This window comes from Bactrocera tryoni, chromosome 1, assembly GCF_016617805.1.
Source record: "Bactrocera tryoni isolate S06 chromosome 1, CSIRO_BtryS06_freeze2, whole genome shotgun sequence".
Lineage (NCBI taxonomy): Eukaryota > Metazoa > Arthropoda > Insecta > Diptera > Tephritidae > Bactrocera > Bactrocera tryoni.
In genome coordinates this window covers 10,589,542-10,616,070 of record NC_052499.1, presented here as the reverse complement: position 1 = coordinate 10,616,070, position 26,529 = coordinate 10,589,542, and the positions used below count along the sequence as shown (strand labels likewise).

At 36.0% G+C, this 26,529-nt stretch overlaps 3 protein-coding genes across 5 annotated transcripts; 1 reads left to right on the top strand and 2 right to left on the bottom strand.

Annotated features, from left to right (window-relative positions):
- Positions 1 to 812: 812 nt before the first annotated feature.
- On the bottom strand, positions 813 to 9,296 carry LOC120766679 (protein split ends). The gene is made up of 4 exons (XM_040092320.1): positions 8,954 to 9,296; positions 2,163 to 8,778; positions 1,828 to 2,053; positions 813 to 1,663 (listed from the first exon to the last, which is right to left on the bottom strand). Exons 1-4 carry the CDS (start codon positions 9,026 to 9,028, stop codon positions 1,069 to 1,071), a joined length of 7,512 nt encoding a protein of 2,503 aa, XP_039948254.1. The 5' UTR covers positions 9,029 to 9,296; the 3' UTR covers positions 813 to 1,068.
- A 534-nt stretch (positions 9,297 to 9,830) lies between these two features.
- LOC120782545 (mediator of RNA polymerase II transcription subunit 15) lies at positions 9,831 to 14,387 on the top strand. Its single transcript, XM_040114875.1, has 6 exons — positions 9,831 to 10,271; positions 10,334 to 10,708; positions 10,776 to 10,960; positions 11,023 to 13,194; positions 13,261 to 13,396; positions 13,465 to 14,387. Exons 1-6 carry the CDS (start codon positions 10,131 to 10,133, stop codon positions 14,080 to 14,082), a joined length of 3,627 nt encoding a protein of 1,208 aa, XP_039970809.1. The 5' UTR covers positions 9,831 to 10,130; the 3' UTR covers positions 14,083 to 14,387.
- Positions 14,388 to 17,625: 3,238 nt separating this feature from the next.
- LOC120782841 lies at positions 17,626 to 25,524 on the bottom strand. 3 transcript variants are annotated; one of them, XM_040115368.1, is made up of 4 exons: positions 24,830 to 25,524; positions 18,991 to 19,145; positions 18,563 to 18,882; positions 17,627 to 18,369 (listed from the first exon to the last, which is right to left on the bottom strand). In XM_040115368.1, exons 1-3 carry the CDS (start codon positions 24,922 to 24,924, stop codon positions 18,701 to 18,703), a joined length of 432 nt encoding a protein of 143 aa, XP_039971302.1. In that variant the 5' UTR covers positions 24,925 to 25,524; the 3' UTR covers positions 17,627 to 18,369; positions 18,563 to 18,700. The 3 variants fall into 3 exon arrangements, with proteins under 3 accessions (XP_039971300.1, XP_039971302.1, XP_039971301.1); XM_040115366.1 differs by having other exon boundaries at positions 17,626 to 18,369; positions 18,563 to 19,145; XM_040115367.1 differs by having other exon boundaries at positions 17,627 to 18,316; positions 18,563 to 19,145.
- Between the last annotated feature and the right edge of the window lie 1,005 nt (positions 25,525 to 26,529).

Sequence of the window (26,529 nt, the reverse complement as noted above, 5' to 3'; positions counted from 1 at the left end):
TATGAGAATCGAATATGTTAGTGTGCCAGTATAAATAACCAAGCCGCAACATATTCGTTACGTTACATGAAAGCTGCTCCTAATCAATTATGCATTTTAGTTACTATTAATGCTGAGAAAATTGTTGCAACCATAAATAATGCGTAAATGTCAAATAAACTTCAAAACACAATCTACAAATTGAAGTGTACGCAATATTAGTATTAAATTTGATTGGTAAATAGACTTTTTTCATTAATAATTTAGCGAAATGGGTTCCCACAGTCGGACCCAGGTGATTTTCCACAAGCCATAGCACAATATAATTTAGAACGAAGCAGAGAGACGCATGTTTTCCCACAAGCAGGCTTTTAAGTAATCCACAAGGCAACTATCTTCTGAACTATCACCTTCATCAAGAAATCGAAAGCAGTAGGCTTCATATCCATATCTAACCTAAATAATGATTTGATTTCAACAAAAGACCCACACCAAAAGACCACAAATAATAAACACATAAGTAATTAAGTATATATTGCAAAATATTTTTTATTGTGACAGTTCAACCAACCAGTTACCACATACTTAGTTTCGGTATTGTTTTACATACAAAATAAAACAAAAGAAATAAAGTACTCAATAATATTTATAAATTTACGTTTATGTGCTGGTGGCTTCCCAGGTGTAATCGTATACATTACAAGTATTTTAAACGCAATCTTATGTTTACTTTTTTTCAAAATATCAAATAATTTATTAACTATTTCTTATATATTTTTTATTCTTTAATATAAGTTTTTTGATTCTTTTTCGAATTAATTATTTACATAAGAATGTATATATAAATTACTGGATGTTGTTTTGCCGTTTCTATAAAAAATTTTATTTTAGCAATACGTACGATGTTATGTATAAACATGTACAAAATGGTAGCATTACGAAAATATGATATACTTATAAAAAAATCATAAACGCTTTACTTAGAAAAATATACAATTACATATCTACAACTTAATTAATTTTTTTTTCTTACTACGTACTAACTTTACTTGTGTATATATGCCAATTTTAATCGTATATGATAATATACTATTTCGACTTAGCGCTAGCATAGTTATTATTATACAAGTAGTTGATTAGATTTGGTTCGATCTCCAATTTTTGCTTTAGTATCGAACTCATCACAAACTCTGTCGAAACAATCGGACACTTTGGAATGCCCTGGCGCGTCAAGTCTACACATAAATGCATATCATTGGGACACGTTACGATTATATATGACTCTGGCGATTGAGTATGTGTATCAGCGATTGCTTGTGATGTGCGTCGTTTTGCCTCAACTTTGCCACCGGATGCCTCAATCATGCGGACGATTTCAGTGCGCGACGGGAATACGTCGGGTGTTACAAAGAAATGTTTGCCAGCGAAGAGCGTATTTCGTACGCTTGAATGCAGCACGGTATCTAGATGGAATTTTAGATTCTCATCGACAGGTATGTATTGTATCTTATACGGTTCTGGCGATAGGAAGCGACCCGCTTTGGCACTGTCCACCAACCAAGTTGATTTCAGAACATAATTCACATGACAAACGGCTTGAATTAGTTTACAAGTGCGACTTTCGCGTGTCATAACCAAGAAGGTGGCTTCCTCTGGATTTTCCACAACAATACCACCAAGTGAACTGCAATATTTAAAAAATAAGTTTTAATAACTTTTTTTAATTATAAATCCGAAAAGTTATTTTGAAACAAAATAATATTAGATGGAATAATATTGATTAATAAATAATTTTAAAAATATGACAGTCTGAAATATAGATTGACAGTGAGATATATTTCTACTTACAGCACAGCTTTTTTCAGCGATTCTGGGTCGGCAACCTGCGAAAATATCACCTTCGGTGGTTTGTCATTCTGTGGGTATTCGATACAAATTATGTTTTCGGGTATTTCTTCCTGATATGGCGAGATTTTTTGACGCTTTGCCTTTTGCTCGGAAAATGGTTCGGCCAAAGAACGTTTGACACGTTCGTGTGCTTCCTGTGTTAGATTTATAGGTGCCTTCCAAGCAGCTGATAATTAAAACACAAAAATGATGAAATAGTAAATAGTACAGTTGTGGCAATCAAAAACATTGAGAAAATATCTTTATGTTCATAAATTCAATATGACTTTACTCACACATCAATTGCGGCACTAGCGGATAGTCGATTCTGAAGGGCGCCACCAGCGAATATTGCTGATACTTTTGATTTTCATACTGCGACATTCCACTCAGATTTCCAATGCAAATATCTGCCAACCAAATGGCATTTACAATCGGTATATTCCATTCTTTAGCAGCGATGTATTTGTCGCCTTCGGGCTTCTTACAAATCAACACTGTGTTGTGTTTCGACAAATATGATGTGTATATGGCACCACACTCTTCTACCATTTGTTTAATGCGGAAACTCTCCTCACCTTCGAAACCGTATGTCGAAATAATATGCCTTTCCAGCGGCTTTTGATAACCGAATTGGCTGGGGAAAGGTAGATGTAGTGCCTGCCATGGCGGCAGCAACTGTTTCTTGAAACAGATATCACTTAACCAGTAAGCGGTTATACAGCGTTTGGAATCTCGTAAAGCCTGCATAACTACGCCATGACGTTGCGTGCGACAGAGCACATGTGTGACGCGCTGGCAATAGACGCGTTCAATATCGCCGCCAAACTGCCGTATAGTCTCCATCCATATGGGTAGTTCATCGGCGTCAGTCTCGTCATATTCCACTATATAAAAGGTACAGCCGACGAGAAAGAGGTCAGGCGGCAACTTTAGATTGGGATTATGTCCGTAAAATTGCGGACGAGCTGGCGGCGGCATATTGGGGCGGCCCTGTATAAAACCAGCTGGTGTCATCACGCCTTGTGGCGTTTGCTGGGTTTGAGGAATTTGAGCCACTGCAATTTGCTGCTGCACCCCGCCCGCAATACCCAAGTGCTGTGAATGTTGCTGAGAGCCCGCTACAACAATTTGTTGTTGACCGGCACCCGGAGTCACAACATGTCCACCCGACGACAGTTGAGTCTGCAAAACTGCACCCGAACGCCGCAATTGCAATTGTTGTTGCTGAAGCATCATTAACTCTTGGGGAGTGCGCGGTTGAGCGTTACCCACCACGCTCTGCAACAGTTGCGTACCTGGTGGTATGCCGGGCTGTTGCAAAGCTGCATTATGTTGCTGCGTCATCAGTCGCAATCGCCCCGCAGCAGTGTCCTGCTGTTCCAGCACAACGCCCCCCGGTCCAATTTGTTGTTGTGGTGATTGCTGCGGTTGCTGCTGCTGTTGTAGCATGACACCGGTTTGCGACGCGTTGCCAGCGACTACCACTTGATGTTGTATTATTTGTTGCGGATGTTGCTGTAACGGTTGATCTGTAACGGGAGCACCACTCGCTGATACGATCATTGTTTGTTGCTGTTGCATTTGAATAGCGCCACCGTTGTTGTTGCTCAAACGACTATTTAGCATGTTCGCTAATGCAGTTTTTGTTTTCATATTCATTTGCTGTTGTTGAGTCTGTTGCAAAACCTGTTGCTGCTGTTGTTGTGGAGTTCCACCTATTTGCTGTTGCGTTTCGGCCGAGCCCATAACCACCGGCCTCGATGCAAGTGTATTCATTATGTTTCCGCCAGGAGTTGTTGGTGTACTAGGTGTAGTCGGCTGTTGTTCGTTGCCCATTGTGGGCTGACCGCCGGTCACCACTTGGATCCCGGGCTGCTGTTGTTGTGGTTGCTTTTGTGGTGTCAATTGTTGTTGTTGCAATTGTACTTGCTGCACTCGTAGTTGACGCTGTAGTAGCATTTGCTGATTGGCGTCGGTGGGATTGAACTGAGGGACATTTGCTGTTTGACTCGGCTGTGGTGTTTGGGGACTACCAGCAACAATTTGTTGTTGTTGTTGTTGCGAAATCGGACTTAATCCGGGGGCTGCACCGGCGCGTACAACAACTTGTCGCGCACCTTGCTGTTGCAACCATTGCATTTGTTGTTGCTGCGTGAGACCTGCGGGCATTTGACTCTGCACAATGATGTGAGTACCCGGTGTGGGTGCGCCTGCGGGTCGTTGCAACGCGGTACCCATTGCAGTGGATACAACATTTGGTGCACCTGGACGCGCTTGATATGGCACTTGCTGACGAAACATCAGGCGCTTTTGATTTTGCTGTTGCAACTTGGCGATATATTCCATCTTTTTCACTGGATCTAGGGTCATAAGATGTGCATGAGTCTTGTCATCAACTTGTATCACTTGCCGTTGGGGGTGTCCCTGCAATGTAGTAGTACCAGGTGGTAGGCCCGGCTGTTGCCATTGTCCCGGACGTACAGCACGTATGAATTGTTGAGGTGCTTGTAAGTTTCCCAATGAAGAGTTCGTCGCAATCACCTGTGTACCACCGACCACTACTTGAGATTGGGTTGGCTGTTGTTGCATTCCAGTGGGATTCGGTTGTTGTTGTTGTTGTTGTTGCTGCTGCTGCTGCTGTGGCGACCAATGTGGTTGCTGTTGCTGTTGTTGTGGTGAACTTTGTTGGATAATTAATTGCTGATGTTGCTGTTGGGCTTGTGGTTGTTGTTGGGGCGAATGACCAGCTGCCATTAATTGTTGTTGAGATAACTGTTGTTGCTGAATAACCACTGTCTGTTGTATTGGTGGCTGTTGTAGTATAATTTGTTGTTGCTGTTGGGACGGCGCTCCTTCCACTGAATGCTGTTGCTGTAATGTTGGCTTTTGTGGTTGCAATATTATTTGGTTCTGCATATTACTGTTAGCAGGTATTGTCATCATTTGCTGTTGTGGAGACTGTTGCGGATGTTGTTGTTGTTGCGTAGCTTGAGTTGGCACAGTTTGCTGCTGTATTATAATCTGTTGTTGAGGATGTGGTTGTTGCAATTGTTGTTGGCCGACTATTATTGTATTTTGCTGTGGTTTACGTTGTTGTAATTGTATTTGCTGTTGTTGCTGTTGTATGTACTGTAAACGTTGAGGATTATTGATAACTTGCTGATTAATTACAATTTGTTGGGGTTGTTGAGGCATGTTGCCCGGTTGATGTTGCTGTTGTAGTGGAATTCGCTGCTGTTGTGGATTAAGTATGACTTGCGTTTGTGTTATCATTTGCGGCGATTGTTGTGTATGTTGGAGTTGCTGTTGTTGTTGTTGCAGCATACTATTAGACCCGTCTGTCCCTTCTACGGATTGTTGACGATGCGTATAGATTGGAGGAGGTTGTTGCGGAGTCTTAAGAACTTGCGTGGGACTTTGGGGAATTTGCTGCAATTGCTGCTGCTGATGCTGAGGGGATTGCTGCATTTGAATTGTTTGTTGCTGTTGTTGTGGCGATTGCTGCATAGGATGCTGTATTATTTGTTGCACAATTTGGGGTTGTGCTTGTTGTTGTTGTTGTTGCTGAGCTGTTAAATTTGTCTGATTAACTATAACGACGTTCTGATTATGTTGGTTTTGTTGCAATATCTGTTGTTGTTGTTGCATACTGAGCTGTTGAAACTGCTGTTGACTAATAATAATCTTCGACTTGTTTGAAACCGTTATTTGCGTAGGGGTACCGCCAATACCAATTTGTTGTTGTTGTTGCTGCTGCTGCTGATGCTGCGGGGATTGTGGTGGAATTTGAATTTGTTGGCTTATTACCTGATGCTGTTGATGTGGTTGTTGTTGTGTGTTAGATTGCTGTATGTTAGGACTCATAATTTGCTGCTGATAATTCGTTGAAATACCAGTCACCTGCTGCTGTTGAATAATTTGCGGTTGTTGTTGAACAATTTGCGGTTGCTGTTGTTGTTGTTGTTGTTGCGGCTGCGACTGTGGTTGTGGCTGCAGCGTTTGTTGTATGATGCATACTTGACCCCCTGACATGGTCATTTGTTGCGGTTGACTAAATTGCATTGATGCCGGTTGCTGTTGTTGCTGTTGAGCCTGCTGCAATTGCTGCGGCTGAGGTGACATTCCTCCGATTATCATGCCAGATGACTTCTGTTGTTGTTGCTGTTGCTGCTGAACAATTAACTGTTGTTGTTGTTGTTGTTGTTGCTGCTGTATATTTATCAAGTGTTGCTGTTTGTGTTGTGCTTGTTGCTGTTGTTGTTGCTGCTGCTGTTGTTGTATATTCATCATGTGACTTTGTATTAGCTGCTGACCCTGCACAGTGGATGTGTTGATAACATGTCGCTGAGCAATTATTTGGTGTTGCTGATTGCTGGGATTAACCACAATTTGTTGCTGTACCTGAGGTTGTTGCAAAGGCGATTGCCTAGCTGATTGGGGTTGTTGTTGTTGAATTTGCATGTTTTGTTGTTGTTGTTGCTGCTGTTGTTGTTGTTGTTGTAACGCATGTTGCTGCTGTAATGCCTGTTGTTGCTGTAGTGCTTGCTGTTGCTTCAAATGCTGTTGCCGCATTATTAATGATTCGTGATTTGGACTTGGAGCTGACCGACTGAGCACTTGTGCAACCTGAACGGGATCAGTTGGATCTATGGGCTTCATTTGTTGTAACATCTGTTGCTTTGTTTGTTGCGTGCTTGGTATGGATTGCTGTGTTTGTGGTGACTGCGGAGCAGAAATATGTTGTGGACTCTGTTGTTGTTGTTGAATCCGCTGAGGTTGTTGAAATGGTTGCAACGTTTGTTGTTGTTGCGGTGACATCATTGGCTGATGCTGTGGTGAACCCATAGCACCACCTAAACCTTGCGGCTGACGCTGCTGTCGATTTTGCATTTGCTGACGCATTTGTTGTTGCTGTTGCTGTGGTTGGGGTGAGTGAGGCGGTGGCGTCATTTGAAGAGCGGGTGACTGCCGAGGCGATTGTGGAGGCATCATGCTACCACTACTAGGGACGTGATTTTGCTGTTGTTGCAATGAAGGCGATTGTGATTGTGGATTTTGATTTAATCGGGGAGACTGTTGCATTTGTTGCTGTTGCTGCTGTTGTTGTTGTTGCTGCTGTTGATGTTGCTGCATTTGTTGTTGAAATTTCTGTTGTTGTTGTATTAATTGTTGTTGCTGATGTTGTATTTGGCGTTGTAAAGCCTGTTGCTGTGGTGTCAAACTCTGCCCATTTTGTATATGTTGCTGAAGTTGCTGCTGTTGTTGCTGAAGAATATTTTGCTGGTGTAATATATGTTGGTGTAACATTTGCGGCGACATTTGCACTGTTTGTTGTTGATGAGGTTGCTGTGATTGTGGGGACATCGGTATGGCGACATGCTGGGGAGATTGATTGGGTGGCTGAGGTGTGGTGCAAGGCGTTCTAGATGCCGGAGTATGTCTACCACTTGGAGTTTGCGGCGTCCGCGGTTGTGTTATGTTAACACCAACAGCTGTTGGTGTTGCAGTCGGGGTGCGTGGGTCGGGCAGCGGTGGTGGTCCACTTGAAGTGGGTGTAGATGGAGCGGTACGGGGTTGAGGAGGAAGATTAGGATGATTTGGTGGTTGTGGTTGGGGAGTTCGTGGTGTTTGTGGTAGTTGTTGATGTTGTATTATTTGAATGTGATGTTGTGGACTCTTGAGATTTCTCTGTTGTTGCAAAACATTTCCTGGTCCCATTTTAGTTTGCTGTTGCAGTTGAATTTGCTGCTGGGCCACAACATTTGGTACTATTTTTTGTTGAACAATTATTTGTTGAGGTTGTAAAGATGGTTGTTGTGTACCACCTAAAATTATTTGTTGTTGTTGCTGTTGTTGAATATTACGAGGGCGTACAAACACAATTTGTTGTTGAGGATGTAATTGACTTTGTAATTGAGTATGTTGTTGAGGTTGTGATTGCACTTCCGTTTGTATTTGGGAAACAACAGGATTAGTATTTAATAAAACTTCAGGCAGTTGATTGTTCTCATTACATCTCGTGTTTTCTTGCAATTGGGTTGCTGGGGGCTTATTTAAATCTTCTCCTGTATTTGTACTTGTTGAAGGAAGGGTAGGTGGAATGTCTGGTAATGGCGGTAAAGAAGCTTGCAACTGCGATTTAATATTAGCAATGCTTTCCGCCGCATCGGCATCATCTACACTTCCACCAATTGTATTATCAATACTACTTACAATACCACCCATATCATCATCATCAAAACCTAATATTGTCGATAATGTTTGCTCAACCGAGTCAACCATATTGCAATCAGATGTGTTCGTAGTTGTAGTTGACGCAGTAGGAACGGAGATTGGCATTTGTGTTATTGGTTTTGTTGCAGAAACGTGATTGTATGATGTGGAGATGTTTGTCAATTTAGGTACACTTTTAGGCTGGTCTACAATCTTGAGCAATCGAGGGTGGTAACCATCACAACTCAAAATTTTACCCTGTTTTAAGCAATCAAATACCCAGTCAGGGCTAACAATATTTACAGATCCCTTTGTTGCACGATTATAATTATTCCCTCCTATACTACCGCATATTAAGTGTGTAGTACTCAAGTCGGCTGCGGTAGTGACTTGAGCGCCATGAAATGTAAGAATAGCGTACAAACATTTAAAGTCTTCACTTGACAAATTTGTTACTGCGAATTTAAGTGATTTGAAAAGCCGTTGTATGCTTGGATCAAATGCTTTCGTTGACGCTAAACGTCCCAACTTGGCACTGTGTACTATCCATTGATCGGTAACTGGTATAACGTTATAGAGATCCAAGTTCATTGCTAATTCTTCTTCAGTGTAGTTTGGTGCACACACCAGATGTGTAACCACATCTGATAAAAAACGTTTCGATTGTGCTCCACCATTTTTAAGCAGTTTTTCAACCTGTAATATTCATAAATAAGATCGATTTTATTTATTTAACTATTGATACCGTTTATTAATAACTAAATATAAGAAACACCCTGTGATAACTTGGCGCTCCAAATGAAAAACTATACCCAACTCGCTATCGGACAGATAACAAAGCGGGTATATAGCACCACATGCATTTACCTACCTCTTCATCTAAATTCCCATCAACGAAATATCGTATATTCGCAAATAAATTTCCACTTATTTTCAAATTTTCCATATTTTCAAACACATTTCACACAAATTATGCCTTCGCTTTTCTTTTGTTTTCCGTTTCGCACGTCTTCGTGCAGCGCTGTCGAATTTCGATCGCGACCTGCTCATTCACAATTCCACCAACTTGTAATACATAGCATTAAGAACTTATTTTCGTTCTGTGCGCTATAAGATTATGCTCTGATTTATGCCAATTCCTCGGGTAGAATCAAATGAATTATTGTAATATTTTAATATCAGTTGTTCCATAAAAACACAGCAATATGAAAAGAAAGAACGCCACTTGACCGATTGAAGAGAAAAACTACAAGATTTCACATGAAGTTAGCTTCAGTTAAATATGCAAACCGAGTTACCAGACCTTATTAAATATTTATCCCAATTAGATTTTTTATATAAAAATTTGGAATCCATATTTAAACTTTTTATATGTATTTTGTGTACAAAATTTACCAACTGTTCAGCAGAGCGGATTTTCCGAAAGCGTGCACCAATTTTCAGGGGAAATGTCTTAAAATTCTCGTTTTTAGATCTACTTTACGAATATGTTAGGCGCGTGCTTTTAAAAACAATATTTTCTTTGTTTTAATAGAAAAACATCGTATTTCCCGAAATCAACATTTATTGCTGTTGGGATATTTTAGATTGTTTGAAAAAGTCAAGAAAACTAAAAATTTCCGCTGAAATTTTTATACCTGGCAGCATTTTTATTGATTTTCGAAATTTATTATTTTTATAATGTCAAATAAATTTGAAGTACGGCAACAACAAAAGTTTCCAAAAATTTAAGCGTCTTCAACTCGTAGCCAAATATTTGTGTTTTTCCCCATGTACATTTTACTGGAACTTAAATAAGTTAATTTATTAAAGCAAATTGATAAATAAGTGAATTGTGATATGTGAATTTAACATTCGCTTTGTTTTTATTTCAAAGATTTCTTTAAAATGTCGAATGCGTGTAGCAGTGTCAAATAATGCAAATTATGCCAGAAATTACTTAAATTGTTACAGGAATCAGTTTCTGTCTGGTTCGAAATACAAATATATTTATACTTAAAGGAACAGTAGCTATAAAACTACTTTCAAACAATACAATATTAGTCAATATGTCAACTTACCGTGGTGTAAATTTTCACGATTTGTGTAGGGTCTGCACGTCCCATACAGAGCAACGTATCAGTATATTTTCAGCTGATGGAAAGAGCAAAAATCTTTGCACTAAAATAGCCGATTGCCTGTCATTGATGGTAAGTTTATACATGTTAATTGCATGACACATTAAAATTCAGTGAATTTAATTTTATTATAGGTTGACGAGAAAGATCATCTCCCAAAGGTCTTATGTGTAACATGTTTGGGACAGGTGGAAGAAATTTATAAATTTCGAAATATTTGCAAAAATTCACAAAATGTGTTGAGTGACTGTTTAAAGCAAGCTACGCAACATAGTAGCGGGAAGATCTACATAAAAGATGGTATAGCAACGAATACTGGCAAGAGTATAAATGTTGTGTGCAACAACACATCTAATATTCGGTTGAATGGTTGTACACCATCCACATTAGACGTAAACAACACCCCGCAATATACAGCACTAACACCTCAGCAAAATTTTTCTAACTTGGGCTCAATTTCCACTAACAATGACGTGCTTAACTCGATTATGCAGTCGATCGGCATACAAGTAAATCTTAAATGTTGTCAATTGATATATAAGTATACACTATCCAAAACTTTACTTATATTTTTAGCAAACAACGGTCGCTAATCAAGCAGATAAGCCACTCATACAGGAGTATACCATAACAATGGATAGTAAGGGAGCTTTGAAGACTGAACCTGTACCGTACAAATCCGATACAACTCCTGTGGCAAACAGTTTGCAACAGCCGGCTCCACAGCAAAGAAAGAATCTCTCTATGGATTGTGATCACAAGTATGTAAAATAATTGAAAAAATTCCAACAGCAACATATCTTTAAAATATCTATATTTTCAGAGCAATAACTGAGTTTCTTAAAATGAAACCAAACATAAAAGTCACTCCCTTAGGAAAAAATAATAATAAAAAAATAGGAGAGCAACAACAACAGCAACAGTTGCAACTCCAATCATCACAAATCATAAACCAACAAGATCAGCACAATAACACCCAGCACATTCATATTCAACAGCAGCAACCCCTATCGCAATCCACAACAGCTGCCGCCAGTTTGCAATTACAACAATTGCAACAGCAATTGCAACAATTTCAATTACAACAACAGTTGCAGCAACAATTACAACAAATCACATCTCAATTACAACCACAGTCTACAATCACTCTTGGTCCTCCACCTACGCCTGCCGTGGAGACAAGCCCAAGCAAAAGCAAAAAACCTAAACTAAATTTCGTCTTAACCTCACCTCCTTCACAGACACTTACGGCTTCATTACCACAACTATCAATGAATGCTGGAACACAGCCCCCACAAATACAATTACAATTGCAAGCACCTCAGACACAATCTCAGGCTACTGCGGCGACACTGCTATCAAACTTGGCACCATTTTTACAACAGCAGTCAGCACAAACGCTCAATTCGTCGAACATACTGCAAACAACAACGCCATCAACAACACCAACAACCCTAGTAACATCGCCGAATAAGTGTTATCTTCCTATAACTATCAAGGACGAAAATTCGGATCAACAAATTGTGGCCCATATAGATGCGAAAAACTTTATGCTCCCTACAACATATCAATTACAAATGAAAGTACAGCCACAGATCGCTACCGTGGATGGACAGCCAATCATGCAATTGGCACCGACATCTATACCTGCCACCCTGCAGTTGGCGGCATCAGCTTTAAATAGCCAATCCTTCCAAACGATAACAGGTAATATGCTGCAAACAATTCCAACAACTATACAATCATCACCACCACAACAACACCAGCAGCAGGCACAGGTGCATCAACTTTCACTAAAGCAACCAGCGGCGCATGTAACCTCCCAACAAATAATTCGGCCGGTAACACAATGCACTAACGACGTCGCCACTTCGACAAATGAACAAATAGAAGACTTTGTGCCGAATAAAAATGATAATAATAAACAGTTTGCAAAACAGATGGAAAAAGTGATAAAACAACAGAAATACAGACTTTCACAGCAGGCTGGCAGTGGCAATATTGAAATAACACCAACAACAAATTTCACACAAGAAATGCAACAAGTGACAAAACAAAACCAACAGCAACAAAAACAACAAAAACCAAACCCGCAGCAGCAAGCACAAGAGTCGCAAAAAGAAGAGCAACAGTTGCAGGCACAGAAGCAACTACAGGATGTGGTAACATTACTAAGACCACAGTCACATAACGGCGGAACGGTGCAGCGCGTAACAAACAAATCAACAATGAAGACACAACAACAAAAAGCGGCGTTGCAACAACCACCAGCGCACGCATCAATGCAAACGAAAATACCCATGTTGCAGAAAAACGATGTGACAATCAGCCGAATAAGCAATACTGCGCAAACTCAACAGCAACAACAAGACCAGCAGCAAGCCTTATTGAAGCTTCTGCCTGCAACCACACTGGATGTAAAATCGAAAAACGCCAACGGCGTTGGGACGCAAATACAGCAACAACAACCTCAAATGCAATTTACATCAAAACAGCAAGATACTCAATCACAACAAAATCAAACATCAAATGCTCCGTCCACCCAAAAAATAGTGCGACAGACAGAAAGCGTTTCATCAATACAATCTCTGTCACACTTTCACACGCAACAACAACAATCCTTGAATACAGCTAACGATGCAGCAGCAAATACAAGACCTCCACAGCAGCAGCAGCAGTTTTCTGAGAATTCCACCGAAAAAGACGATACGAAAGTGAAAACCGAAGGTGTGTCTGCGCACGGTGTCGGTCCAAACGGTCTGGAGTGTAGCCAATGTGGACGCGTCTTCAAGAAGAAAGAGCATCTAACTCAACACGTTAAGCTGCACGCCGGCTTACGGCCCTTCAAGTGCAAGGAGGAGCAATGCGGAAAGGCGTTTAGTCGTAAGGAGCACCTAATGCGTCATGAAATCTCACATTCAGGTCGAAAACTATTCAGTTGCGACGTGTGCCATAAACCATTCTCACGTAAAGATAACCTCAATAAGCATAGAAGGTGGGTAAACTTAGATTTGTTTCATTTTAATCAGAAACAAAAAAATATCTAATATATTTCATACAGAATTCACACAACTGGCACAAATCTCTATAACTGTGAAATATGCAACAAACAGTTTGCTGTGAGAGCCTATTACGAAGAGCATAAGCAGATGCATGAAGATGCCACATCTGCTGGCATCGGAAATTCAAATCAAAAGGTATTTGGTTTTGCACAATTTTAACAATTTAAAATATTATTCATTTTTCTTTTATTATATTGCAATAGGCTGAGAAAACAACAAATGGGCCTAACACCATCAACACAGATGTGGCTGTGCCACATTCACAAGTTGCCAGCAGACAGCAACAACAAACGCAATTGCTGCAACAAACTCAGCAACAGCAAACGCAACTGTTACAACAGGCGCAGCAACAACAAACACACTTGTTACAACAATCACAACAAAATCAACAACAAGCGCATTTGCAGCAGCATTCTCAACAACAACAGCAATCCCACCTGTTACAACACTCTCAACAACAACAACAGCAACCTGAGTTGACAGCTATACCACCGTCATTAATGTCAACGAGTCAACCCCAAACACAACAAATACAAATAGTTCAGCATCAAGCGGGCAACACACAATTTCAGCAGCAGCACCAACCACAACACATAATGCAATTACAATTGCCGACAGTTGTAGGTGCACAGGATTTGGCAGGCAATACTATTACCATAACACAGTCGCATGATCCAACACTGAAAGCTACAATCGGCAGCCATGATGCGACGGTACTGAATCTGCCTTCGTCACTGGCGAACCTCATGCAACTTAGCCATGCACAGTTTGTAAACACAGCCACTGGTCAAATAATGGGTCATATAAAAATTGAGAAATGATTGGAATTACAAGAATTTTAAAAGACACATTCACAGGTCATACTTAAAATTACAAATTATTTTATTGATTTTTTTGCTACTTACATCACATTTAAAATGTGCGTGCACGAAATACTTAAAAGCTCATGTAAATAGAGTTTCAAAGGAAAACATGTTATTTTTTATTTAGATATATTTTTTTAACCAATTGTTAAAAACATTTGTGGAATATTTACACCATTATTTATTAAGACATAGTCTTAAATCACATTTTACATTTGATTTTACTTCATCCCCTTATTTTTTAATTTGTTTTGGTTTTTAAATTTTTTAATTTATTTGGATTTTATAATTTTTTTACTAATTTGGATTTTAATTTTTTTTTATTAATTTGAATTTTAAAATTTTTAAAATTATTTGTTATTATTAATTGAATATACGTATGAATACTATTATTCATTTGCAAAATTCTTAGCACTCAAATTATAATGTTAAAATTTTCCGAATTCGCTAGTCATTTGAATATTACCTTTTTTAGCATAAAATCAATTTGAGTACTCAACTTCGGTATTGATCGTAAGTCATTAAGTAAACTTGTTTAAATTTTAAATATTTTTTATATGAATATACATATATAATTAGAACAAGCAACTATGCAGGATGAACTGAACTGAATTTTATGAATTCTATAAAAAAAAACAGATACTCATACATGTAGATACGTATTTCAGATATATGAATAACATAAACTAATTGTAAAACTTAGTACATTTATTCATGTTCATATATTAATATTATAGCTCCGTAGAAATGAAATGCCATAAAATATTTTAGTATTTAAGAAGACACAATTAAAATGATTAATTTTGTAAATCTCTATCATGTTCATATTATATGAATGTAAGCAATAAATCCCGATCATATATGTACGCTTGTATGTATGTATATGTGTTTTAAAAGACTTGCTGGCTACACGTTATTATTGTATATAGGGAAATAAATAGTTTATACGGGCATATTTACTAAATTATCTAATTTTGAGGTTATGTGTACGAGGTGTGTTCTAAGGAGAAGAGAAATTTTAAAATTTCGCGAATTGAACGCAAAAAAAACATTAACTTCGGCTACACCGCAGCTATAATACTCTTCACAGGTGCATATCTTATAGCATAAAAATGTATGAAAAGATCTATGTGTTGATTTTGATCGGTCAGTTTGTACCGCAGCTATTTGCTATAGCGCTACCATCTGAGCAATATGTGCGCAGATTGTATCATTCTGGCAGCTAAATGCTATAGTAGTCTAATATGTATGGAAAATTTGTTCGGAAGCGAAAGAATTTTATCGAAGCGTTGATATTGAATAATATCCATGCCAAATTTTGTGAATACATCAAATAAAAAACTTTTCCATACTATACATTAATTTTGATCGTTCAGTTTATTTGACAGCTATAAGTTTGGCAGCTCATGTTGAAGCTGTTCAGATTATGCATTTTGTTGCAAATTTTGAGAAAATTATATCTGTATGTATGTATGTATATATAGAGTATGGCTATTAATGCACCGTTGTGTGCCTAAGTAAGTGGAAATTCTTTACCTGTAGCCATGTACTGTATGTTTGTATGGCTAAATCTGTATGTTTATTACTGTGAATTTCTGCAAGGTGGAATGCTAATATTTTAGCCAATTCTATAAACAAAACTTTGCTGATTTTTTGTTTACGTATTTACTTATGTACATATGTACATATATAGATTTACATACGCCAGCTTGGCTATGAATTTACAGTATCCATTTGGCGTTAAAACTGGAGTATAAACATCATTCATTCTGCTGTAAACAATTTAAGATTAAAAACAGACAATTTCTTATGGAATGAACAAATGAAATCACAAAACCAAAATTTGCAAAGTAACAGTCTATGGGAAAAAGTATTAAGTTCGTTTGATGGTAGACAAGCGTTAGGAATGGAACTAATACCACTAAAATAACATTTGATACGAAGTGCCATACAATGGCTTCAGTGGTGAGCAACTACCTCCACGGCATACATATATAGCATAAAACGACTATTATAATACAAACCGATTTGTAGACATTTATACACATGTATGTATGTCATATAATCCCACAAAACAAAATATCAAAAAAGACTAATTTCATTTGCGTAATAACATTTATAAGGCAAGTTTTATTTTGAACTTTTCTATTATTAATTATTTTGTTAACAAAACATTTTATTTTTTCTTTTGAATTATTACATACGTTTATATAAAATTAAATAGCATGCACTGAAAGGCAATATATACACAAAATTATTTTGAATACATTGCGAATATTACGTTAAATAATTCCATACAAATAAATTATGTTCAATTATTTTAAAAACTGTTAATTTAAATGCACTCGATTTTTATGAGCAGTTTATATTTCATTTTATTAATCAATCAATAAGTGATTTAAAAATTTTTAAGCATTTTTAATTCCCAATGTTGTTGTTTCGATAATTATATAAATAATTTAAGTTATAATTTATAAATCTAAATCTCTTTAAATTTTTGTAATTATAATATGTTTACTCCATAAATAAATAAATATTACATATGAATGTTTATGAATATTGGCTTCTTTTGAGTGCATGGTGAAGATGGCGTATTAGAACTACATACGATTATAATTGTACTATAATCTCAAATTATTTGAAAATTATTTCCAAAAACTATTATAGAATTTAAAAAAATACATGGCAATAGTTCTCATACAATATTTTAAATGTATTATTATTTCTTTGCACATTATTTAATAACACACATATAAATTACAAACTATTGTTTTCGCAGAATATCTTAAGCTCTGCTCTGAGCACATTTTAATTGTTATATGGTTTTTTGCAACTTGAGACGAATAATAAATAATATCTAACGACATATACCTACGCAAAAGTACGGAAAATTTACTTTTTAGAAATTTTTGTTTTTCTGTATACGTCATATGTATATTAGGGTGGGTCAAAAAAAATTTGAATTTTTTTCTTTTGGTTGTCTCTTGCGATCGCGCAAAAGTATGCGTTTTGCAATTTAAAATGATTTTTTTATTGAGTTATAAAATTCTTAAGGAAAAAGTTGCCTTAAAAAAATTAAACTTGAACCGTTTATATATTATAAACTCAAAGATTTACCAAAAAATTATTATGGATTTGTTTTGAAGTGCACTCAATTTCCTATAAAATATACATAAAAAGAAATATTTTCATATTTTCAAGTACATGTAAGCGAGATAAAAATTTTTCTAACTGATAATAAGAAAAAAGAAAACAAAAAACTGTCAGGCGTTGGACCTCTTTGTTACAATTAAGAACTCATAATTGGAGAGACTTGCTTAATGGTGTCTAAGCACCTATTATTCAGAGTAACAAGCGTAAAAATTTGGATTTTTTTAACCACCCTAATGTGAATTATATAGAAAATACTTCAAATAATGGACAATGTAGTAAAGTAAAGTAAACACTTTTTATATAATATATAATCTATAAAATTTTTTTTTTGACATATTTTTCTTAATATTTTTAATTTATATTATTTTTTTATATAAGTAAAATAAGTCAAGTTGCAGATTTTTAAAGCTCAAACTTTTATTTCAAAGCTTTGTGTGCTATGGTTTGAAATTTAAACTCTTTCATTATTGCTTACAAGAAATTCGAGCGTTTACAAGGCAACAACGGTATTTTTATAAAACTGCAACAACTTCAACGTTTTTTTACATATATTTATATATACATATATATATTTTTTATAAATGTAAGTAGTTATATGTAATATTTATAATATTAATATTGATCTTTGGTATTTAGACAACACTCAATCGCAAAATTGTTAGTACAGTTATAGAATATTTTAAATAGAATACTTGCGGCTCATGCTTAGCGCTAGCTTAATCAATACTTAAGAACTTAGATGGCAGCGGCGCTTAATGCGTTCATGCAAAAGTTATATCAATCCCACTTGTACGGAAACGGGTATGAGCAGTGCTAATCAAATGGCGCGGTGCAAGGATACACATACACATATGTACGTAAATATACGTATGTAAGTATGTCTACATAAGCATGCGTTTTGTGCATATTTTGGTTGTTTAAAAACTCAAACAAACTGCTTAATGCAAGGCATGGTTGCGGGAGGGGGCGCGGTGTAATTGACTTGCCACGTGAGATCTTGTAATGCCAGGGATTCGTGCCATAAAACGGTATGCTGCGCCTGAGATTAAGGTAAATAAGTGCCAATGTTTAATACTTTTCGTTTCATTAATACTAAAAAAGTTAAAAAAAAAAATTAAAAACTAAAACTGCGAAATTAGTTATCAAAAGGAGATTCGTAAATAAATAAATTCAAGTGAAAAAGTAGTTGAATTATTAACAAAATCAACAGAATTTATAATATTTTTTGCTGTTGCATGAGTTCAAGCTTAAATAAAGAAATCAATCAATCAAAAACTACGCTTACTAGCATTTCTTCCAACCACGAGCGGTTCAGCGCGGTGTTCCATTGCAGTTGCCATTGTTCGTGCAACAACTGCAACAGCAAGAACAAATTTATTACTTTTTGGCAGATTTTGCAATTGCGAAAATTTGTAATTGGCGCCTAATTGTAAGAGAATGTTAATTGTGTGACTTTTTCCACATCGCCACACACTTGTACCGATTCGATGAATTGCAAATCGATCTGGGGTTCATAATGTGTGACAAGATTTCGGCCATCTTCGGATACCAAGTACACATAGATGCCGTCATCTTGGAATGCGAATTCTAGGGCGAATTCCGGCCCTAAAAGAGAATATGAATGTGGAAATGTGTCAGTAGTGTCTGCTATTGTGTTATTGTCGATAAAGCGGTTGCTTATACTATCGTTAATAGCTTTATTTTTGAACCGACCATCAAATGTATCAAATTCAGTTTCTTTTCTGTTCTTCCATTCGTCGTCCTCTTTATTATCCTCAATAAGCTTTTGATGAGCCAGGTCCCAATTGAAGCGATATGTGACCGATTGTGGATCCTCGTTGGCCTCATTCGCGAAGTTTATGGAAAATCTGAAATATTTGAAACAGTAAAGTATTAAATATCAGGCAAATAATAGCGGGATGTATTTTTAAATTTGGATAATTAGTTTTTAAACTTATAACTAAACAATAAATTGGGTAGTCGAAAAACTTTTTTCGTATTTTGTCAATAGATGTCGTTGCCATCGTATATCTCCAGTGCTACCAATCACATTGTATCATACCATATAGTGTTGGAAAGGTGAGATTTTAAGCTTCATTTAACCAAAAAATTAAATTCTGGGAAGTTAAAAAAGATTACAGCTGTTCAAAAATGAGTGAAAATAATGAAGAAATTCGCCATATTTTGAAATTTTTGTATTAAAAAGGGAAGAATGCCACGCAAACCACCAATGAAATTTATGAAGTTCACGAAGACGATGCTGTATCAGTTCGTGTAGCACTACAATGGTTCGCTCGTTTCTGTTCTGGAAATTTCGAAATTTTGATTTGCACCGAAGTAAGTTTCACAGTGATGGAATAATGTCTATAAAGGAAAAATGGGAAAATTGGTACATATTTGTTTATTTATTTATTAGTATAAATATAAAAAAAGTTGAAAATTTATTAGAAATACGAAAAGACTTTTTTCGACTACCAAAAAATTGCCACATAGTTTCCATTTGAGTTTTTGAAACGTAACACTATGGTAATACATATTTTCAAAATTTTAACCAAAAACCTTACTTGTTTAAAAAATTTCATAAAACGCATAGAAATTGACGTCAAATTGACGTCTGACAACAGCTGACTCGAGTCGACTTGGTTGGCGAAGCATTAAGAAATGTATAAATAACTAAGATATGTACAATACATGAAAATATATTATATTTACGAAAGAAGAGCAAAAAAAGTAGCATTAAAAGTATTTTCACCCAAGTAATTTTTGTCATAGCAAAGGAATTTCTAAACAAAAAAAAAAACAAAAATCTTCACCGTGACGCTTTAGCACGTAACAAATGTACATAAAGTTATGTTCACAAAAATAGCAGTCATTGAAATCACTTTACCATAGGTCCAGGAAACCGGCTGTTTTGGCAAGAGCGAATCGAAGAGAGAAAGGTGTTAGATAAATGGCTTCAGCGGGACATGCAAAGAGGTGCTTGCTTAGTGGGGACTCATTACTCGCAAGACATTACTATATGCATGTCTAGTATGACCGGGTCTATTAAGGATAAGTAGGAATTTGACCTGCTACAGTATCTGGAACGAAGTTGCGAAAGTCTGGGAAATCGAGCTCACGGTCTGCGATGATACCGAGTACAACATTCACTGGCAGTTTGTTGATGGTTCCGCTGTGAATGAGGTTATGTACACGTTCGTTGTGTCGAAAATCGGTATATTATAACATTTTGTCGACGCACTCTGGAAAGGTTCCTTACATGTCCTAAAAGACGGCTCCGCTTCAAGCAGATAACTGCAGGGATGACTTCTTTGACTTTGTCTACGTAATTATTGACCGCCCGGCCGATTGCCTCGTAGTTGGCTAGCAACGTTTCTTTGTTGTTGTAGCGCCAGAAATCAAACGTATCCATTGTCTTTATGCCAGATGCTAGCGACTTTAAGAATAAGCAATCTTTATTAGTCTCTGAGTTTTTATTCAAGTCATTAATATTGGTTTCTCTCCGTTCGTCTGTTTGGAAGAAAACATTAACTAATAATAAATACTTCCATAAAATGAAGGAATTTGTGCTTAAGAATTGACGATTAACAGTCAGAGATCTTACCGGAATATCGTGACAACGGTGAGCCGAAGCCGAAAAAACCACATCGAGGCAGGTCAAAGATAAAGGCTATGTTGACAGTTTTCTTCAATTAACGAGGTGTGGTGCACTACAAATTTCTTCCGACCGTCCAAACGGTCAACAAGGAAAACTTCTGGCTATTCAGCAAACTCAAACAACCGCGCCGGGGAAACCGTTTTGAGTCAATTGAAGACATTAAACGTGAATCGCTACGCACATTGAAGGCTATTCTGAAATTCACTTTAACAACTGTTTCGTAGGCGCAACACGCGATTATTTTTAGAAAAGTAGTTTCCAAAATTTCCAAGTTCTGTGGTTGTGACTCAAACGCATGAGCCATTAATCACAAAACACAACATTTGCGATACAGTGCGTGCGCTCCATTCATAGTAATGCGCCTACAAATGGATTACACATACATACATACATATGTATATACCTACATATGTATGTATATATTTATATGCGCCCCCATTGTGGAGTCTAGACTAGTTTTCGAGCGTGTTGATGTTTTTGCGGACGCTTTACCGGCACGTGCTTGTCAAAATTTGTATACGTTTACTTACATATGTATGTACGAAAGTATGGCAGATGTAGAGATGAAAGTCTTTATTAATCCAATCATAGCAAATTCGCTTTATTATTTAGCGCTAATTTGCTGGCATAAATTAAGAAATTATTACCGCCGATTTAACAAATTAAATAGCGAAAATGCGTGCCGAATACTTATGTATTGAAAACACAGCAGCCATTATTCATAGTAATCTAATTCCATTTAGGCATGATTTTCTACATTGTGAACCACTTTTTTATTATTTTTTTTTAATTACGAGAATACATTTTTTGCCATAACTGAAATTATCATAAATTTAATAGCGAAAATGCGTGCCAAATTTTTATGTATTGAAAAAAAAAATGCAGCCCAATGCAAATATAGTGATTTATGTAGTAATGTAATTGCATAATTTTCTACATTTTCGACCACTTCTTGGTTAATATTTTTAATTGCGGGTATTAATGTTTCCCAATAACTCAAACCACAAAATACTAATGGCGAAATCGAATATTTTTTACAAATTCAGAAGAAGAACGTTTCCTGCTTATTTTCTTATCACGAACGAAACGATTAGTTCCCCAGACGAAATTCTAAAAAACGTAACATTTGTTTCTACTTTCATTTCGCCAAAAAAAATGGAACAAAATCAGAATTACCTATCGGCGTTCTATACCCATGACATCATTGCCAAATTAAATACATCAAACACTCACCAATCAACACAGCCTAAGTCTTGAAATTATAATTTTTTTTTTTGTTTCAATGGAAATCACAGCTTTGAATTCGATGAATTCAGCGGGGCAGATTCCATCTTAAAGAATTCGTTCATCAACGGCTGTTGAGTGTTTTCAACACATACACATTTATATGCATATGTAGCAGTTATGTATAATGACTTTAACAAATGACCAAGTGTTTAACCAATGACCATTCTTAAATTTCATTCACCAAGCCACTTAAGCCACCAAGCTGATAATTGCTATTTATGTACATACATATGTACATATGTATGTATATGCTTTCGACATACTATACTTTTGAGTTAACTTTTCCTCGAATTATTTATGTGAAATATGACTTACATACATATGTATGAATGTAGGTTTGGATACAAAAAACTTGCCTTGGAAACAATTGGATGTACAAGTCATATACATACATACATACATACATACATACATATATGTAGGTGAGTTTGAATATAGAAGTATATTAATTTATGACTATCAAACTTTTGTGATAAAGCGCCTTATCACAATAAAAGTTATATGTACATATGTATATTATTATCTCTGTGATTTACACATACCTCTAGGTGGGGTTTCATGTCTGCATTTTCCCTATCTGTCGAATGTTAAATTTTCTTTAGAGCATACATAACTACATACTTATCTATATACGTAAAGAAAACTAATATAATTTAGACCATTACACATTCGAATGATTTATTTTTTCAGGACGTACATATGTACATAAGTACATATGCGTGTGGCTAGTTACTCAACTAATTTTTAGACAGTCAAAAGCATAAGTCGGTCCCAAAGAATAACAAAACGTGATCAGTTAAATGATGAAATGAAAAATCAGTTAAAGTGGAGCAATCGTAATACAAATACGCTGTAAGTGTATAGGTAGATATATTTATTTACATATGTACATACGTAAACATCTCATACGTGCTGAGAAGAGCACTTAAAACGTAAGAGCAATATATGTGAGTATGTATATATTTCATTTACACACCTGTACCAAAGCATATACTTACAGTGCAACTATTGTAAAATGCATTCGTTCTCCAATAAACAGTTCACATTTTTGTGACATTCTTGCATACATATGAGTAAATGCCCGTAAGTTATTAGGAATTTAAGTCACCTGATTTCTAAATCATACGTAGACGTGCAATATCGTACAAGAGTAAGATGTTCAATTAGTTTACAAATGCCTTGAGTCAATTATCAAAGAGTATTTAGTATATCGATATTATTAAAATTTCTTAGTATAATTACTTTTTGTTAAATATTTTCTATAATTTCCCTTTCTTGTGTATATACATACACACATTTGTAGCACATATGGCAAGTACATTAAAGCGGGTCGATTTACAGGAAGTCAAAAAAAGAAAAAATCGTGTATGGATCATTCTGAGCAACTTTTCTTAAGAGACTATGTCCAAAAAAGAAAGTTTTCCATATAACAACTGGATTTCCATAGTCGCCGTTCAAAGCTACATATGTACATTAGAGTGGTTTGATTTTTTACTATAAGTTCGCGTATGCGTAAAACGTTCTACGGATCATTCTGAACAGCTTTCCCTGAGAGACTATGGGTCTAAAGCCGGTTTCGAGCCAACGATTTTTAAGGTGAAGTTTTTTGGGTTTCTAAAAATTTGTTTGTAAGTCTTCGAGATATGCCAATGAAATTTAATATGTAGGTGCACATTCTATTGATCATTTGTCGGAAACGATCAGTTTGTACAACTAAAATATATGTACTATATATCCCTCATACAACCGGTTATTTAGTGTTTTGAAACTTCGACTTAAAAAGCGCTGTATCGAAACCCATTTTAGACCCACAGTCTCTTAGACAAAATTGTTTAGAACGCTCCGTAGAGCATTTCTTGCATACGCGAATTTATAGTAAAAAATCGATTGCTCTAAAATACATCTAGTACAATTTTCATATAACACCATGAGAGATATGTTCAGTTCTAATAACAAAAACGCAAATTCACTAATTTCACATATTTTCTAGGTCGTCAAATTCCTTTTTACATTCACTTATTCCGCTTAAACGCCTGTTTGCAATAATTTTTGAAATTAACTTGATTAAATAATTTGTAACCAATAAATACTTGTTAATAACATTATAAAGGCAAATTTTTACGTCTTTGTGTTTTCGAATTGAAAGGTTTAAAGTCGTTCAGTTTCGAATTATCGCAAAATAATGAAAATATACAAAACCGGAAACAATGAAATAACTCTGTACACACATAGCCACATACACATACACATATGTATGTATTTAATTAAACAGGCAGCTGTGCAAATATACTGGCATATTTGGCAGAAATATTTTAAGAACACAAATAACTGCTTTTAATACAAGTATGTACGTATAATTAAGGGGTTAACATTTTTGTTTTCAATATAGTCTCAATTTAGAACTCAACTTTGTCGAAATATTTTTAAATATACAAATTTTTTGCACATTTCAAAGTTACTTCTTATGGAAAACTAAGATCGAAATCGAAAATCTTAAATCGAAATATTGCTTTGAATAAAAAAAAATCAATTTATATGCAGCATACAGGCATTCATTATATTAAATATCTGAATAAGCAAATTTTCAACAGCTTTTGCTCTACTTACTCTTCTGCATGTTCGCTTATTCTTCCACTGATTTGAATTTTATCGCCTGGCTGTGTAGGTTGAGGCAGAATGGCAATGAACTTCGTTGAAGACATATCGATTTTGGTTTATTTAGCTTTCTTAAATACCAACCAATCACTATTATTAGACTTTCTTTAAATTCTAAGATTATTACGTTTTACTCAGCACTTTAGTACTTTTGTAAATAAAGCGTATTAAATATAAATTTACAGTTTTTTGGGTTTGTTGTGGTCTGTAGCGTTGCTATGCTTAATCAGATTGACAATTAATGACGTTAAGGCACACTTCGCGAATTTTTTACATATTAATTACGCGCACTAGGAACTGATTTGTCTGCGTCGGATGTCGTGCACAAATACGAGTATGGTAAATATTGTGTGTGAAAACGGACTATTCGCTTCGACTGGCAAATGAACACTGGAAAACTTCACCACGAAAACCGGCTTTAAAAACGTTAAAGAATTTTTGATTTCATTAACTAATAGCAAAAAGAACCATTACGTCACAGTGGAAGAATATAAATATTTGTTGAGTGACGTATATGTATGTATGTGTACGTTTCGGTTTTGTCTCGTGTACTCGAGTATCCGCCTTCGTTGTGTTTCCCACAGCGCGTGCAAGATTTCCGCTTGCCAGCAGAATTTTACTTCTCTACCATCACTTTAAACCTGACACGCTCGAATTTAGTTAAGTACTGAGAAATCAAATTTGGCTGCTGATGGCCACATTCAACAGCAATGCTCGCCGGTATTGAGATACAAATTTGCTCTTGACTCTCTTACCAAATAGGTGGGCAAATAGAGCAATGTAGATTTGCTGCGAGCGGCTGCCATAGGTTCGAATGTAATATTTAGTTGCCAAAATGCCCCATTAAGTGGGGTTTCTGTGATTGAAGGAATAATTAATACGGTATGAATAAAAACAACTTTAACACACTTTAGCTTTTTTATTTGTGAAGAGTCTTATGAAGTTTCGTTGCAATCGAAGTTTACGCTTATTCTTGTTTTTTTTCACTCATTTAATTAGAATTATCACACTTATAACACATGTGTTTTATAAATCTATATTCAATTTTATATAGGAATTTTGCAAGCATATGGCATTGCAGTAAAATGCTTTACGCTCTCAAATCCAATTTAGTAATTCAAATTCTTCCGCTACATGTGAATTCTCAACAGTCTATTTGAGATAGTAGAGCACAGAGAAACCGGGAATAGAGGGGCATACACTCATTTTGGCAGCAATTAATTCATGATTTTACATTAATTTGTACCTTGATTGCCTGACCTATGTCAATGGTCTTAGCATATGCACGTTCTGCATTAGTATTGTAGTAGTATACACTGATGTACATATGCTGTATGTTTATGAATGCCAAAACTGCCCTGTACACTTTTTATTTTATTAATAAATATCTTAATAATGGTCATACAAGTCATCACTAAAATATTTATTTCCTTGAATATTTCGCATATTTAAATATTTTTAAATTTAGAAACGAACTAAAAATAGCTTTTAATCTTCAAGTGAGCAATAGACGAAAGAGATGGTTTGTCATAGTTAAAATGAAATTTGAAAGGCGTCTTTTTGCATTTTTTTCATGGAAATATTTTGCCATTGTTATTTTAATTGATTATACAATTGAATTTTATTACAATGGACTAGTTGTTGTGACTAAG

Excerpts from the sequence above, each read along its gene's own strand:
- LOC120782841 (XM_040115366.1), bottom strand. The coding sequence starts at position 24,924 with ATGTCTTCAACGAAGTTCATTGCCATTCTGCCTCAACCTACACAGCCA. Across the intron at positions 19,146-24,829 it reads ATAAGCGAACATGCAGAAGA|ATTTTCCATAAACTTCGCGA; the intron begins GTAAGTAGAGCA and ends CAAATATTTCAG.
- LOC120766679 (XM_040092320.1), bottom strand. The coding sequence starts at position 9,028 with ATGGAAAATTTGAAAATAAGTGGAAATTTATTTGCGAATATACGATAT. Across the intron at positions 8,779-8,953 it reads ATGGGAATTTAGATGAAGAG|GTTGAAAAACTGCTTAAAAA; the intron begins GTAGGTAAATGC and ends TGAATATTACAG. Across the intron at positions 1,664-1,827 it reads TCGCTGAAAAAAGCTGTGCT|TTCACTTGGTGGTATTGTTG; the intron begins GTAAGTAGAAAT and ends TAAATATTGCAG.
- LOC120782545 (XM_040114875.1), top strand. The coding sequence starts at position 10,131 with ATGTCAACTTACCGTGGTGTAAATTTTCACGATTTGTGTAGGGTCTGC. Across the intron at positions 10,709-10,775 it reads TGCAGTCGATCGGCATACAA|CAAACAACGGTCGCTAATCA; the intron begins GTAAATCTTAAA and ends TTATATTTTTAG. Across the intron at positions 13,397-13,464 it reads TCGGAAATTCAAATCAAAAG|GCTGAGAAAACAACAAATGG; the intron begins GTATTTGGTTTT and ends ATATTGCAATAG.